The 15,645-nt window shown below is 39.8% G+C and overlaps 1 protein-coding gene across 2 annotated transcripts in view; it reads right to left on the bottom strand.

The window, feature by feature from the left end:
- Nucleotides 1-511: 511 nt before the first annotated feature.
- ITGA6 (integrin subunit alpha 6) overlaps nucleotides 512-15,645 on the bottom strand; it is an 82,447-nt gene continuing 67,313 nt past the window's right edge. Inside the window, exons 24-26 of one of the 2 annotated variants that reach the window (XM_041774016.1) lie at nucleotides 10,502-10,627; nucleotides 7,406-7,535; nucleotides 5,132-5,269 (exon numbers count right to left, since the gene is read on the bottom strand). In XM_041774016.1, the coding sequence (XP_041629950.1) occupies nucleotides 7,428-7,535; nucleotides 10,502-10,627 (234 nt within the window). In that variant the 3' untranslated portion in view covers nucleotides 5,132-5,269; nucleotides 7,406-7,427. Of the gene's footprint in view, nucleotides 5,270-7,405; nucleotides 7,536-10,501; nucleotides 10,628-15,645 lie in introns of both variants that reach the window. The other variant, XM_041774015.1, reaches the window with a different exon arrangement.

Below are 15,645 nucleotides of genomic sequence, written 5' to 3'. Positions count from 1 at the left end.
ATTTTATACAAGATATGATAAAGTAGTATCATCACATAGACAAATGGCAGTGGAGTCTATATTTAAGAGTATAAATTAGCTATTGTGATGTCCATTTGTTAAATATCAGTTATCGCAGGAGTTCCACAAGAGCAAGAATCATGTCTGTGTTACTCCTGTTTCTCCAGACCTTGGCTTGTAATAGGTGCTCTACAACTATTGAATGTGCAAATAAATGGATTATACCAAATATGACTGTGCCCCCCCCGCCCCCGATAGCACTTTCATTGAGACCCTTTCTCATTCTTAGAGGTCATAAAAAGGTGTTGGGGAGGGGAGGACTGTAGTAATAATGGAGAGTTTTGGATTGCTTTTTCGTTTTTTTGTTTTGTTTTGCTTTTGATTTTTAGAGGGTGAGGGGCAGAGGGAGAGGGAATCTTAAGCAGGCTCCACACCCAGTGCGGAGACCGACTTGGAGATTGATCTCACAATCTTGAGATCATGACCAGAGTTGAAACCAAGAGTCGGACACTTACCGACTGAGCCAGCCAGGTGCCCCTTGTTTCTTTATTAAGGTGCAGTTAACACACGGTGCTACATTAGTTACAGGTGTACAACATAGTAATTAGACAACTATATACATACATTATGTGTGTTCAACACAAGTGTAGCTGCCACTTATCACCATAAAATGCTATTACAGTATTATTGGCTACATCTTTCATTTCTGAGACTTATACATTCCAAAACTGAGAGCATGCACCTCCCACTCCCCTTCACTATTTTGTTTCCTCTCCACACCCCCTCCCCTCTGGCAACCGTCAGTTTGTTCTCTGTATTTATGGGTCTCTTTCTGCTTTTTTATGTTCTACATCTAAAGGAAATCATACGGTATTTGTCTTTGACTTATTTCACTTAACGTAATGCCCTCTAGGTCCATCTGTGTTGTCTCAAATGGAAAAAAAAATTTTTTATGGCTGAGTAATATACCATAGAACACATGTACCACATGCTTATTCATCTATCAGTTATTAAACTGCATTTGTCTCCATTTCACAATGATAGATCTTGTTTTAACATTGATTTGAGAGAGCACGCCAGTGAGCATGGGGTAGGGGCAGAGGGAGGGAGGGAGAATCTTAAGTGGATTCCCTGCTGAGTGTGGAGCCCGACACTGGGCTGGATCCCAGGACCCTGAGATTGTGACCTGAGCCAAAACCATGAGTCAGACACTCGGCCAAGAGTGTCTAAGCTACCCCAGCATCCCTTACAGTGACAGGATCTTAACAGAGCACTCAATATTATCTGCTAAGTTCTGGATGATGAAGTACTTGCCATCCTTGTAGTTTGAGACTTTTGTGAATGTTCTAGAAGTATGAATAGTAAGTAGTTTTATCTGACCTCTGCTCATGTGGGTCTGTCCTTGCCCATTTCCATGGAACAGTCTGAGAGCTGGCTTCTGGGGAAGGGCAAAGAGAGGACCGAGGCCTTTAAGCTTTGCAGACTCTACAAAAATTGCACTTGGACGCCTCACTCTAGTGTCCTAGTTCAGCATTCCCTGGTCAGTTATGCACTCGGTTGCACCTGACTCCCCCTTTGCACTGTGCTAGGCCAGTTTTCTCATTCTGGCTTCTGTCTTCAGATTCACTTATTAGAGGATTTAACCATGGAATCCCTTTATCACCTTCCTTCTGGGTGGGTCTGTTAGTTAACGCCTCTGTGGATCTGGTCTCAGCACTGGGCCAGATGCCTTTCAAAGTTGGCAGAACCTGTTTTTTTTTTGTTTTGTTTTAAGGAATAAGAGAAAGAAAACACTAACTTGCCATTTGACCATAAGTAGGAACTACTTACTGAAAGAACAGAGGCCTACTGGCTTTTTTGTGGTAGCTACCGTTTTGAAATCGTTCTGAAGTTCATTTTCTTCATTTCTTTTGACCTTGCCTTTTTTCTCAGTGGATGAACCATTAGACCCTACCCTTTGGTCTTAAGGAACTGCTTTTAATCATTTACTTTATGCTCCCCCTCCTGATTACAATTTTCATACATTCCTGGTTTCTTGGCCGCCAGGTTGTACTTCTGTGGAACCCAGCCACCTGGAGCAGTTTACTCTTCTTCCTTTAAAATAAAATCCCAGTCCATCTTCCCACATTGTCTTTTCATGAGTTAGTGTACCAGATATCAGTTCTTATTAAGTGGTGTTCATTTAGGGTAGAACACTTGATCTTACCCTTACATCTGCTCCATATGCAGAACAGCCTCAACCCCAAGGGCATGACCCATTGTGAGACTGTGGCAAGTGACCCATAACCAGCAACAAAATGTTAATGTTTGTCAGTGGATCCAAGGGTATTCCTATTTATCTACTACTGTCACTCCTAGGATTTTTTAAAAGAGAAAGGAGTAGAATCCTATAAAACACTGCCATGATATCCAGCGCAGGTCATTTATGCTGTAGCCAAACCACAGCTGCTGACACTTGTAATGGCGATTCCACACCAATCATTAATCTGGGTAGGTCCATGGGACTGTGAATAAAGGTTCATAGCCACTGGTCTGTCATTTAAAAGTACCCCTCAGATTTCTTTGGGTGGTAAAACCTGTCTTGTCTTCAAAGAACGAAGACGACTAAAATTCACTATGTGATACCAAGTACAGTAGAAAACTATTACTTGACAGATAATGCATTTTTTGCCTTGGAAATTTATTCAAGGCCATGGCATGCTATATTATCTGAGCACTACATAGATGCCTTATTTTCATTTATTAGATTGTGATAATCCAACTCAAGAAGGTTCATAGAATTGCTCTCATGAAGAAAATATTTTCAGGCCAGTCAGCTCTGCCAAAGCAATCCTTGGTGATGAGTAATGGCACAGCCCAACTGCTCTCACATCCAAAACATCTAAGAAGAAAGCAACTTTGCCATAAGAACTCTTACTCTTCACACCATGGTATTATTATTTGTAGGTATCTTGAGTAAAACCATCTTGTAAGAATTTTTTTTTAATGATATCAACTGAACAGTAGAGCCCAAAGGAAGAAAGAAAACCTTCAATCACATAAAAAAATATAAAAAACTTGAGTTTGGTTGGCTCCATAAAATAAAAAAGCAATTCAGGTTATTTATAATTTGAGAGCTTGTGTTACTAAGCAATAAACACTTTCATAAAAAAAATTTATTTCACACTTTTATACAAATATCCACAGGTATTTTCTAATCATGAAATAATTTTACAGTGCTAGTTAGTATTAAAATGTATCAAATGCAAACAGACCAGTGACTTGACTTGAGATGATGCTTTTAAAAATAAACACCACTACATTCTTTGTTGTTGAACCACCCTTCCTTCCCTTTTAGGATATTCTTTTTTCTTTTTTTTATATAACAAAGGTCTATAGACACTTTCAAAATATCAGCTGCTTGGCAACAAAGCCAGTGCATTTGGTTACAGGTTACCTAAGCAAGGAACTAAGATTTCAAAGGCTAGTATGACCTGTTTTGGAGAAATTTTTGTAAACAAAGTATCAATTGTAAAAATATCTTTGTGAATGAAAATTCCAAAGTTCAAGGAGAGTAATGTCCTTACTATCTTAAGGGCATATGATTTCTGAAAAGGAAAAAAAAAAAAGCTCCAAAGCAACAGTGACACACAAATACAGTTGTATTTTGTTCTTCTGAAAGATTGAGATGCTGCTTATACTAGATCCAAATTAGCACCTGTTTGCTATTATTTCCCATATAACTTAACATTTTTTAAAATTCAGATTACCTACCCAATCTCTGTTGAATGTATAGAAATGTTTTCCTCCTCTGCTACTTCATTTTTATAATTAAAACCATACAGTTAGCACAGTCCCAAAGTAATTTTGGGGAATATAGATAAGGAAGGAAAGCAAAAAAAACAACAAAAAAAAAAAAAAAAAAACATTGACTCACTGATTAAATGATTCCAATAACATTTAAAAACATAAAAGCCATGATGTCCTGACTTTGGTATCAGATACTCAGTAGTCTCACACTGGATCGGTTTGGATCCACCATAGGCACCAACCCTTTCTTTCAAGTCCTGATAATACAGTATTTGCAGCAGGGCCTACGCTGCACCAAGTTCAACAAACCCATGGTTTCCAAGCATTCTTGAAAGTTACAACACAAAAATGCAGAAGGTCACACAGGGCTCTACCCTCAGAAATATCCGCTGATACAATTAAACATCTTATGGTTAAATTCTATTTCTTAATAGACTTTCACTTAAACCCAAAGTTTGGGTCTGGAGGAAAGGGATGACGGCTATCATGAAGGGAGATATAATAACTTATAAAGGATTAGCTTTATTATTTTTTTGCACTAAATTCAAACCAATGACCTCCCATGTTCTAATTCTGATTGTTTAATCCAACTGGGAGGGTAAACGGGAGACTCTTTGGCCTGTCAATGACAAAATGGTTTGTAAAAAAGAAAAAATAAATACGATATACAAGTAAGTATAACTAGCATTCAAGTCTTTTGCACCTATGTGTTTCAGTGAACAGAGAAGTGAACCTGTATGTTATCTGGTGTGATGAGTACTCACACATCTAGGAAATGGGGAAAGATGGCAGGATGGCAACGTCACCTATTGCACATTTAACTTAAGATAGCACTTCGAACTGAAATACAACTACGGCGACGGCATAGTCCGGTGATGCGGGACAGTTAGCTTGCAGGCTCTCCAGTCCGACGGGAAGGATGGGTGCAGAGACAGTGCCCCCGGGGTGGGTGGGGGGGGGGGCGGCCGCTCGGGCAGCGACTGGGTGCCTCCTTCACTTCAGCTACGCTGGGCAGGCCCTTCCCGCACGGGGAGGTCAGCTACACCGAGAACAAAGGCAACCCCGGAAAGTCAAAGTCAAATTAAGGCAGGTAAAGAAAACTGCATTCCAACAGTCTTAAATTTGGTTGTGCAAACCCGGAGCCTCGGGCTACAGGACAAGAACCACAGTGAAAGCTAAGTTCATACTGTGCGTCGTCTTGTCTGAAATGAACATTCAGGTACAGAGCAGGCTCTTGGGTCCACTGAGACTTCTGAGCTGGCGAGGGAAAAGCAGTTGGGTACTGTGAAGCTTTTTTTTTTTTTTTTTTTGGCCCCTTTTAAGAGTAGCTTTCATTTTCATTCCAACTTGTGATCCACTGTTTTTTTTCAAGGTTATCATTGTATTTTTCATCTTTGATCTCCCGCTCTTCCTTCCGGATCCTCACAGCATGGTATCGGGGAACGCTATCATCGTACCTAGAGCGTTTAAAGAATCCGCACTGACAGAGGGGAGAGAGAAGTAGAAACAAAGTAAGTATTGCAAGAGAAGCAAGTGCACAAACTGGCAATGTCTAAGCTTTCTGTTCAGCTACACCTACCTTTGCATGAAGGGGAAAAAAAAAAAGGTTTCTTTTAAGAAGGAACTAGTAGGTTGAAAAGACCTAACAGCCAGTGGGGATAAACAGAAGACAGCTGTAAAACTAGAAGAAAAGTCTGTTTTTCCATCTTGTCTTTATATTTTGTAACCGTGTAGTAAGTCACCTCTGTACCGACAATTTCAGAGTTCTGGAACAGTGCTTTCATTTTTTATAATCAACATGATATGTTAAAGACCTAATGATCAGATTATTTAGAACATCATTTCAATTTAAAGAGTTTTTAAAGGCCATAAATCAAAGATTATTTCACACCCTTCCCCCACTAACAAAATGGAATCAAATCACAAATATTTTACAGATTATTTGAATATGCCAGTGTTCAAGTGAGTCCATTTAAGAATCCTTCTCTCCTCCAAGGCTAAGTACACATCTCTCATTAGCTACAAGGCAGTTTATATTGCCTGGAGTTCCTGTTGTACTTCCAAATTAAGCTGTTTCATTAATAAATCATGTACTATGTCCTATAATCAAATTTATCATGTGCCACAAAGAGCGTAAGGGAAGAATGACACTGCATTTCAGAGCATCCCTAATATTTTCTTTTGCAAAAGATGTTTACACTTAAATGATTAATATATATTTTATTCATTTTTTAAAAAATATTCCATCTGATCCAAAGTAGACTTTTATTGAGGATATATCAGGAAACTTTTTGATCAAATTGAATTTTTAAAATGAATAAAATATGTTTCATGGAAAAGATGTTTTTAATTTAGAAATGCAGTTAGAAGGAGGATGAGGAAGATACTTGGAATGGTCAATGTTCTCATGTAACAGGAGCAGAACATTTATGTTGAATGATGTTATAAAAATGTCATGGGACAAAGTAAAATTAGATTCAGTCATCACTAAATCAATAGGAAAAATGGATCAAGAAGTTTTTGTTCTAAGACCATTTCCACATGGACTCCTTTTTTAATTTTGTGCAAAAAGCCAAAAACACCTATTATAAAATGTGGCTCTTCAATTTTTAAAAAAAAGGAGAAAAATCAAGGGTGGTTTATAGAACTGAAATGGAAATGCTGGGATTCATTGTGACAGTGCCATGGAAAGAGATCACAGGAGTAATTCCATCCTCTTATGCTCACAGAGATGGAAAAAGGAATTATCACCAATTCCTGTTTCCATGGATTTAATAAACAAGACAAGCAAAACACGAACTTAAAATCAACTGAGACCCAAAGCTGAGTAAGATCTCTAGGAACATGAAACAAGGTCAAACTCCATTACAACATATTGAAACAGTAACTAAAGCATTTTTATATTAGAATTTTGTATAATGAAGGTCACTTTGGCAAAGAACCATTTTCTGAAATTGGCCACCATGTCCACCATGTCAACAGTCATAGTTTGTCGTAATGGTCTTTGACCAGTAGTAGATACGCAGGAAAAGGAAGTTGCATGCTTAGCTAGCAAAAAACAATTTCTGAGCAACAATAAAAGCATTCCAAGCCATCACTTTATAATAAAGCAAGATCAAAAAGGACAGTGAGAAAGCCTTCTCATCAAGAGAAACACAATGTTTCCAACATGCAACAGGTTAATTAGGCAGTCAACACAAGCTTCTATCTGTGGGAAATTCCAAAGCCGACAAGAAATCTGCAATGATCTCTTATTCATCTTTGAAATTCCAAGTGGGATGCTATGTACTGGACTGACAACACAAGGAAACTGGGCTACTAGGGAGGTGTAATGTCTCCCTTTGTGTGTACACAGATTCCAGTCATCTTCATTGCTGTGGGTGATGTTTTACAATACAAAAGTAACTCACCTGCAACAAAAGACTCTGTGCATTTAGAAACAAAAACAAAAACTGAGCTTTCAAGTGAAGTAAATAAATCCAAGCAAGGCAAGCCAGTGTGGACATTTGGAAACATCTGTTAATGGGACACACACAGCAAGCTGTTGCTCTTAAAGTTAGCCACCACAACCATAGCAGGTCCCACAGCTAGCAATTAAAAAACATTGATCAATTACCAATTACAGAAGTAGATCAATACTATGCATCGGAAGTAAGCCTCTCTTTATCAGACGGCTGAGCATGGATCTCAGCCTTGTGATATGTGGCATCATAATGATCTTTCTTATTTCTCTTGAAGAAACCACACTATAAGGAAGCAAGGTATTTAGTCAGTTTTACAGTTTTGTGTATAAGAGCTAAACAAAAGAAAATCTCAGATTTTAACCTGTTTTCTATGTATAGCTTGTTACAAAGAGACCACTATGGATCAACTAAAAGTGAACAGCCACCACACTATGTTACACTGTGACAGCAACCAAACCAACTCGATTACCATGGGTCTCTGGTGAAATAACTTATATAGAGGACGTTCATTACCTAATTGACTTTTCAACTTATAACAGAAATCCTAAGGACAAAAAAAAACTATCCTAAAAGGAAAATTATATACCCATCTGAATGTAGCTTTGGGTGGCTTCTTCATGCAAGAGTATATGAACTCTAGAATAGGCAAAAGATTGACTTCTGCAGTTTATTGCAACAAAGAAATTTGCTAAGATTTAACACAAATACAAATAAAACAGATACTGCAATTTTTTGCCTTTCACAGTAAATTTTATAAAACAAATGCCATCTACTTGGGGCCTTTGGATTTGTGGGTAAATCACAATATTAATTAGAATATGCCATTATGAAAGAATGATTGCTATCATTTTCCCAAATTCTGAACCACCATGTAACCTCAAGTGGTAGGAACCTAACGCTCCTCGGGTTAGTTCACTCTAAATGAACACAGAGATATAATTCCATTTTCTACTACAATTTCCTTCATTCAACCAGGAAGAACTTTTTCTATTTACTTGTCCATAAGGTTCCAGAACTGCCCTTTGTCAAATAAATCTGCCCTCCTGGAAAATTCTGCTTCCTAGTCTGGAAACTCATTAAGGTAAAATCTAGATCTATTTTGTACAGTATGGTTAACTACTAAGTACGCTAGCATTCAAATTTAAATTAAAAATGCCTTGGTTGCAACATTCCAAATGCTCAGTAGCCACCTGTGCCTCACTGGACAGTGCAGCTTCAGAACATCTCCACTATCACAAAAAGTTTTATTGGGCAGCATTGGTTTAAACCTTTTATCTTGATATCTACTTGTGACTCTTTGAACACACCCAGCCAACTTTCAATAACTCATGCAGTATATAAGAGTTGAGTGTGTAGGAATGCTTCCAGCTTGGCAACATTCTTAATATCCATAGGCATGAGCATCCTTGTTTGCAAAATGAAGATGACTTAACCAGCCCGAAGGACTTTTCTACCTCCAAACAAAACCCTATGCAATATCCTAGTGTTTAAAGCAGATAACATTAGAACTTCTCTGGTTGAAGTGAGGATACTGGCCCTAGCTTAATCTTGGCACCTATGTGGATGTACAAAACCCAGTTTAAAGGTCACTGAACTGGAGTCCTTTCTGGCCCTTATGTTCTATGATTTTAAAACATGAAAACAAATAGTTCACTTTCAGAAAGAAGAGTATTAGTAAAGTAATGAAAATGGTCTTCATGTAGGGGTTATTAAGGTTGTCTAATACTTTGCAGTTCCCTTGTGAGTTCTGGACACTTTAGAGTTACAAACAACCCAGGAGATCATACAGTTCAATCCATTACCTAAAGAGCTAAAGCAAACCATGCCCACGGAGATGAATCGCCTAAAATTACAGAACTTGGGTTTCTTAATTCTCAACCCATTGCTATGGTCTCATTAAGGATTGCCAATAAGACCTGCTCTGAAAAAGACTGTCCTTGTGACCTCCCCCAGAAAGCACAGGAAGCCCATCCTAAAATATCAAACTTCAAATTCAGTTTTTGATACCAAAATAATTTTCAGAGCATTTCCTGTGCTGGCCAGAGAAACCTGGGGCCTGAAATGAACATCAGAGGTAGGACTGGGTAATATCCAACGCAGGGATATGCGTCTGGGCATGAGCAGTCACCAAGTTGCATATCACACACCAGAAAATTTTCTCAGACTGGCAAAAGGAAGTTACTTGGGAAAATAACAAAAAAGAAATGTCCAATATTTGAAAGTGACAATATCCTGAATCCTTGTCAACTGTACTACTGGATCCAAGGGAAAGGATAAAGATAGTGTTACCCTAGAGATTGATTGTAGAGGTTCATGATCATTTAATCCAAAATCCTCTGGATCAATCTAGAATTTTGGCATTTTAGAAAAGTAATATGCTGCATACATAATGCCACTCTAATCAAAACATTGTTAGTTTCACAGAACCATTAAATAAAGGATAAAAAAAATATAGCTTCTCTTCACATGTCAAGCTTTGCTGCCAAGTAAGTCATTACAAACTTTCAGAGTTTTCTGCAATTTGTAACTGAGAAGGAACTGTGAACCTCCATTACTCACTTGGAATAATCCAAACTCTACAGGCAATAATCTTTGGCAACAAAAGTACGGATCCACCTCATACACACATTTTTATAATGTAGACTCTTTACTGGCAGAAATCAAGGAGAAGATACTAATTTTACTTGCAGGACCAAATTCTAATGAAAAACATATTAAACCCAGGTCTTCCTCATGTTTGAGAGAGGCTATGAGGATCCCCTTGCAATGGAATTATTAATTTCATGGTTTTCTATCCCTAATCTAGCTGCAACTGTCATAAGCCCCAGTGGCTACCATGAGCATTTCTTTACAGAAATTGAAATTAACATGGATACAAGTTCAGATTAAAGTGCTATCTAACAATTTGGCTCAGATTCAGAATTTTAGATAAATACTAAAGTCGTAAAAAATTTTTAAATTATTTGTCAAACATGCTAGATTATGCGAAAAACACCAAAATTTTTCTATTTAAGAAACTCCTTATAATGTACAAATAATACACTTTTAACTATAAGGTATTAGAGCTAGATATACAGGTGTTCACTGTAAAATTCTCAAGTTTGTTATAGTTGGCCTGGTTTCATAATGTTGGGAAAAGGGAAGCATTACAAAGGAATGTGCAGATTATCAGTGTAATAAATTCACTCTTTTAAAAAACGTCAAATAAAGTTTAGGTCATTAGAACTCAAATGCCAAATAGGACTTACCTTCCATAGTATAAACACTAAGAGAGCAAGCATCAAAATCCCAGCAAGTATAGCCACTAGGATGATCCACCAAGGTACTCCTGAATACTGAGCTACGGTCTTTGAGGGAAACACAGTCACACGAATCTAAGGGCATAAAAGAAAGCACCATTCATTATAAGGGGGTTGGGGTGAGGATTAATACCAGGAGTTTATACTCCTAATTCTGCTTCCAGACACACTTTGAGCAATGCAGCCTATGGATGAAAGAGATGCCTTTTTGATGGGAGATCTTTTCACAGAACCTGGAAAATACTGGACTGTGTTTTGACAAAGTGTTTTGTTTTTTGGTATTTTTTTTGTTTTGGCTAACTCATCTTTTTGAAACATGCTGAATCAAAGTAGAGAGAATTATATAATAAAACATCATTTTTCATCACCGAGTTTCAACAATCGCCAGGACACAGCCAGTCTTGTTTCATCTGTATAACCAGTATCTTGTTGAGGATGATCATGGTCCTTTTTTGTTTTCAGTAATGGAAATAAAAGGGCCATTTTATGTACAATTAGCCTGTATTCCTCACTTGGATTTTAAAGATGTTGTCAAATATAAAAATAGAGACAGAGCTGCATTGCTGACACCATTTTAACTTTTCCCTAGGATGTCTAAGGACCCTCATGCATAAAAAAATTCCCTGGAATGGCCTGATGAACGTTCTACAATGTATTTAGACAAAGTAGACGCTCAATTTGTTCAGAGGTGCCTCAGAGCTGAAAGCAGCAGCTAATGAGAACCTAAGCTCTAAATATTTGATAGTTGGCACATACTAATTAAACAGAAGTAGTGTTTACTCAGAAATCTAAAAAGTTGTTTATGGCAATTTGCAATAACTTGGTTACGTGCATTTAGAATTCAAGTGGATTTCCGTGATGCCAGGAGACTATTTTTCGAAGCTTGTAAAGACCTGATGATTGCTCCGAATATGATTTTGTAAACAGATTAGAGAGCTTCCAGTTTGAAGTTTCAGATATTTCTAAAGTAAGAGAATGTAAAGTGAAAGGTAAACAAAAAGTGTGAGCACTGAAGTTCTGAGAAGTGTTTTCAGTCAAGTTCTCTTAGTATTGAAGCCCGGATGCTGCCTAAAAATGCTTCCATGTTGCTCTACTTCAATAAAAAAAGGGTCTTCTGCACTAAAATACTTCCCTTTCTACTTCTACTAGAAAAACAGCTTCTCAACCTCATTTGACTTCTATAATGTATTTTAAAAGCAAGAGAACTGCCTTTTTCTGAACACTTAAGAAGAAAGAAGTCAGTGTTCTCCACAGCACGGCCTGTAACACCTTTATCAGCTACTGTGTTTCCTGTTGTGCTTTCAGTGAGGTTTCCCCTCAAACTGCCAGCCAGCCCCCAGAGGGGCCTCATGGTTCACTTCCCCTTGCCTGCCTTCCCCTGACAGGCACCCCAGCTTTAAGCTAAACTAACCCCTTCTTGAGACTACTGGGTCTAGCACAGGGGCACATCCACGAGGTGGGAAGCAAGCATGGGGAGAGGGCACCTGGGGGGCCCAGTCCATTAAGCGTCTGACTCTTGATTTCAGCTCAGGTCATGATCTCAGAGTCCTGGGATCAAGCCCCACATCAAGCCCCAAGCTCCGCTCTGTCTCTTCCTCTGCCCTTCCCCCCCACACACACTCATTCTCTCTTTCAAAAATCAATCTTTGGGGCGCCTGGGTGGCTCATCCCGTTATGCGTCTGCCTTCGACTCAGGTCACGATCCTGGGGGTCCCCTGCATCCATCTGGCTCCCTGCTCAGCAGGGTGTCTGCTTCTTCCTCTGCCCTTTACCCCACTCATGCTCTCTCAAATAAAAATAAAAATTAAAAGAAATGTTGAGAGACTCATGATAAAATAGTGCACGTGCCGTGACCCGTAGGCCTGCCTACTCTGAACCAAAACAAGTAATTAGCCTATGCTGTGTCACTTCACTCTGCTTCCCTATCTAGCATGGGGAGCATCCAGTACGTCCCCAGGGGCAAGGGGACAACCTGGAAGGGCCATCCTTATTTTTAAGAATATAAGCTCTGATAAATCTGGAAGTGGAGAGTGAAGACTGGTCCCTGGCAGGGGAATTGGCCTCATCAACAGACCGTGTACCGGAGCCTTTTAAATAGCTGATAGATAGAAAGGGGAAGCCCCTTCTATAAATGGCAGCAGCCTGACAGTATGAGAGCTGCACAAGGTCATTTTTTGATTGGGTGGGGGTGGGGTGTACACAGAAATACAGCTGAGACGTCTAGCCCCAAGTCTGGCTACCGTTTCCTCCAGATTTTGGATTCTTTTAGAAACTGTAAAACAACTCACTGGGCATCAGAGACAGGACTGAAGCCAGGGCAGAGCCACACTTTTAAAGGGCTGACGTGCTCTGCAAATCCAGGCTGTGTGCAAGGCCACACTGCAGTCCCGGAAGGTGAATGAGGCCAATCCGCCAAGATTTTGTTTCCTTAAATTGTCAGCTAAAGTTTTGTTTCTGCAGGATAGTCATTCTCCAGCTGGGACTGGGAATAAAGGGGAAGCTAGCCTCGGAATCGGGTAGGGGGTGGGGGGGGTGACCAACTGTGACCAGCTTCCCAGAGCTCTGGTCACATCTTGCCACAGCAGCTGTTATTGACAGACAGAGACAGGTTAAGGTGAGTAGGAATTACTCCAACTCCAAAAACAATTTCGGGGTGGGTGGGTGGGTTCTTTAAAATTCAGGCATTTCCATAGGGATGACCTATGCCTGTGAACCTCATCCATTATGTGTCCCTGAAGGGAAACTGGGGCTTAAGCTCTGCTGACACATCAAATTCCATCACGCGTGAGCAGAGCTTAGACTCATTCACTTACTCACAGCCAAAATGATTTCCCCGAATCACTCTGTAACGTAATACCCTCTACTCTTACTGAACATCAGCGCAAGAAATCACTCCACGAAGGTATTTTCCTATCTTTCCCAAAACTCTCTATTAAAGACCTCATTCCCTTAGTGAGTGTTCCTCATATCAGAAACCCATCTTATAAAAGGATCCGTATCTCAAATTCTCTGAAAGAAGAAAGAAGCTGAAAAATCACCTTCCCCTGAAAAATCATGTGCCTTTTCTTAGGAACGACAATCTCTTCCTTCCTCTGCTCAGTTCAACAATTATCTCTTGGTTCACCATTCCCTAGACCATGAAATTCTTAACAGTTCACAGTGTCTTACTGAACTTTTCGCTTCCTTAAAATTTGTGCAGGGAAGGCAGTGTATCCTTAATAAGTGCTTGTAAACTGGATGGATTTAACTGATGCTAAAATGTAACCCTTTTTTCTGGCTCAATTAGGTGACCAGATCTGTTATAACAATGTGTTAAAAGTGTTGTATTGAAAAGTAAACAAACAGCTCTTAAAATTGGTTGGGTTATAAGGAAACTAAAAGGGTTTTTTTTTTTTTTCTTTCTTTCTTCTTAAAGCCAGGATTAAAGTAAAAGCAAGGAGAACTTTTAATATGAAGATGGAAAGACAAGACTGAATTACCCCCACCTCTCCGGCTTCTGTTTCCAAAGAAAATGGATCTTCAGGCCGGGAAGGACAGATGCACCAAGATAAAGATGAAACTGAAACCCATAATATGGGAGAGAAAAAAAAAAAAAAAGGAAAAGCATCCTGACACTTGAATTAAGCTCAAATCTTTAGGCCCAGAAAAAGTGTGCCTTAAATTGCTAAAGAAATCTGTAGATAGGACATTGGAGCTGTTGTCGCTCAAAAACACAAGTCAGTAGAAGAGGTACTAGAAGACTAGAGGTAAGAAAATGTCGCCGTTTTCAAAAGAAATGCATTCTAGACATAAGCTAGGATTCCGTTCATATATCTACCAAGTATTAAACAAGCCGATAGGATCACAGCAGAGATTCCAATTTCCATTAGCATACACGAGTTCTCCACACCCTCACATGAAATGCCCAAGAGAACTTGACTTGCATGTGTGACCAGCCACAAGACTGAGTACCAGGGCCCTGGTTCCATCACCTTCCAAGGAAAGAAGAGCACTTGATGAGGGCTTGTGAGCCCAACATCTGGTCTCCCTCCACATGCCTGCAGGCCCTGTGACCCTGAGGGAAAGACAACCTCCCTTGGATTGTTTTCTCATCTGTATTTGAGATCTGGGGACTTGACAGGGAGAATGGTATTACAGAACCAAAATGAACAGGAGCCCTGAAACCAACCAGTCTTCCAGGTTTCAATTCACGACCCCAACTGGCATCCCCCTGCTGTGCCTGCTTCCTTTTTTTTTTTTTAGGAGTACAGTGTCTACCTTGTCCTTCTGAGGTTTACAGGACTACACACAGATAAAACGCCTAGTAAACTGTGGACATTTTATTAATGCATTATTAGTGTTTGTCCCCTTCCTCTAAAGTGTGTTCTTTTTCCAGCTCTAAAAACTCCATGATTCTCCCGGTTACTGATTTAAAGTTACAGAAAGTAAGAGCAGCTGCCTCCAGTCAGAGGGGCAGAGAAGGGATCTCACCGAGGTTCTGGCTCCGTTGACAGTCCCTTATGACGCCTTACTGGTAAGAGGCAGAAAGGTGGGCTACAGTGGGTATGCAAAGATAATCTAAGGCCGGGGACCATGTCCTGGTGAGCCCAGAACAGTCCTGATTTATAACTCTTGTCCCAGCATCCTGCCCAGTTTAGCATATGCCTCAGACAGATGTCTCCTAGTTTGGATAGATTTTTTTTTTTTTTTTTTTTTTTTTTTAGATTTTATTTATTTGAGAGAGAGAGAGATTGAGAAAATGAGTGGTGGTGGGGGGTGCAGAGGGAGAGGGAGAAGCAGACTTGCTGAGCACAGAGCCTGACGGGCTCGATCCCAGGACCCCAGGATCATGATCTAAGCTGAAGGCAGACACTTAACCAACTGAGCCACCCAGGCGCCCCGGGATGAAAGGCTGTGACAGCTAAGGGTCACTGTATTCAGAAACCAGGGCCCAGGGCGCTCACTGCACTTTGAGCTTACTCACAGGACTGAAGCCAAAGCACTTCCTAAGATTACCTTGGGGACAAGGTACTCACAATCTTTCTCCATCCAGTCTCTTTTTGCAAAACACTGTGGTCCATGACATGCATTCTATCTCAAGAGCACGCTACAAG

This window comes from Vulpes lagopus, chromosome 11 (genome assembly GCF_018345385.1).
Source record: "Vulpes lagopus strain Blue_001 chromosome 11, ASM1834538v1, whole genome shotgun sequence".
Lineage (NCBI taxonomy): Eukaryota > Metazoa > Chordata > Mammalia > Carnivora > Canidae > Vulpes > Vulpes lagopus.
Note: the sequence above shows the minus strand (reverse complement) of the source record. Positions and strands in the feature narration are given on the sequence as shown.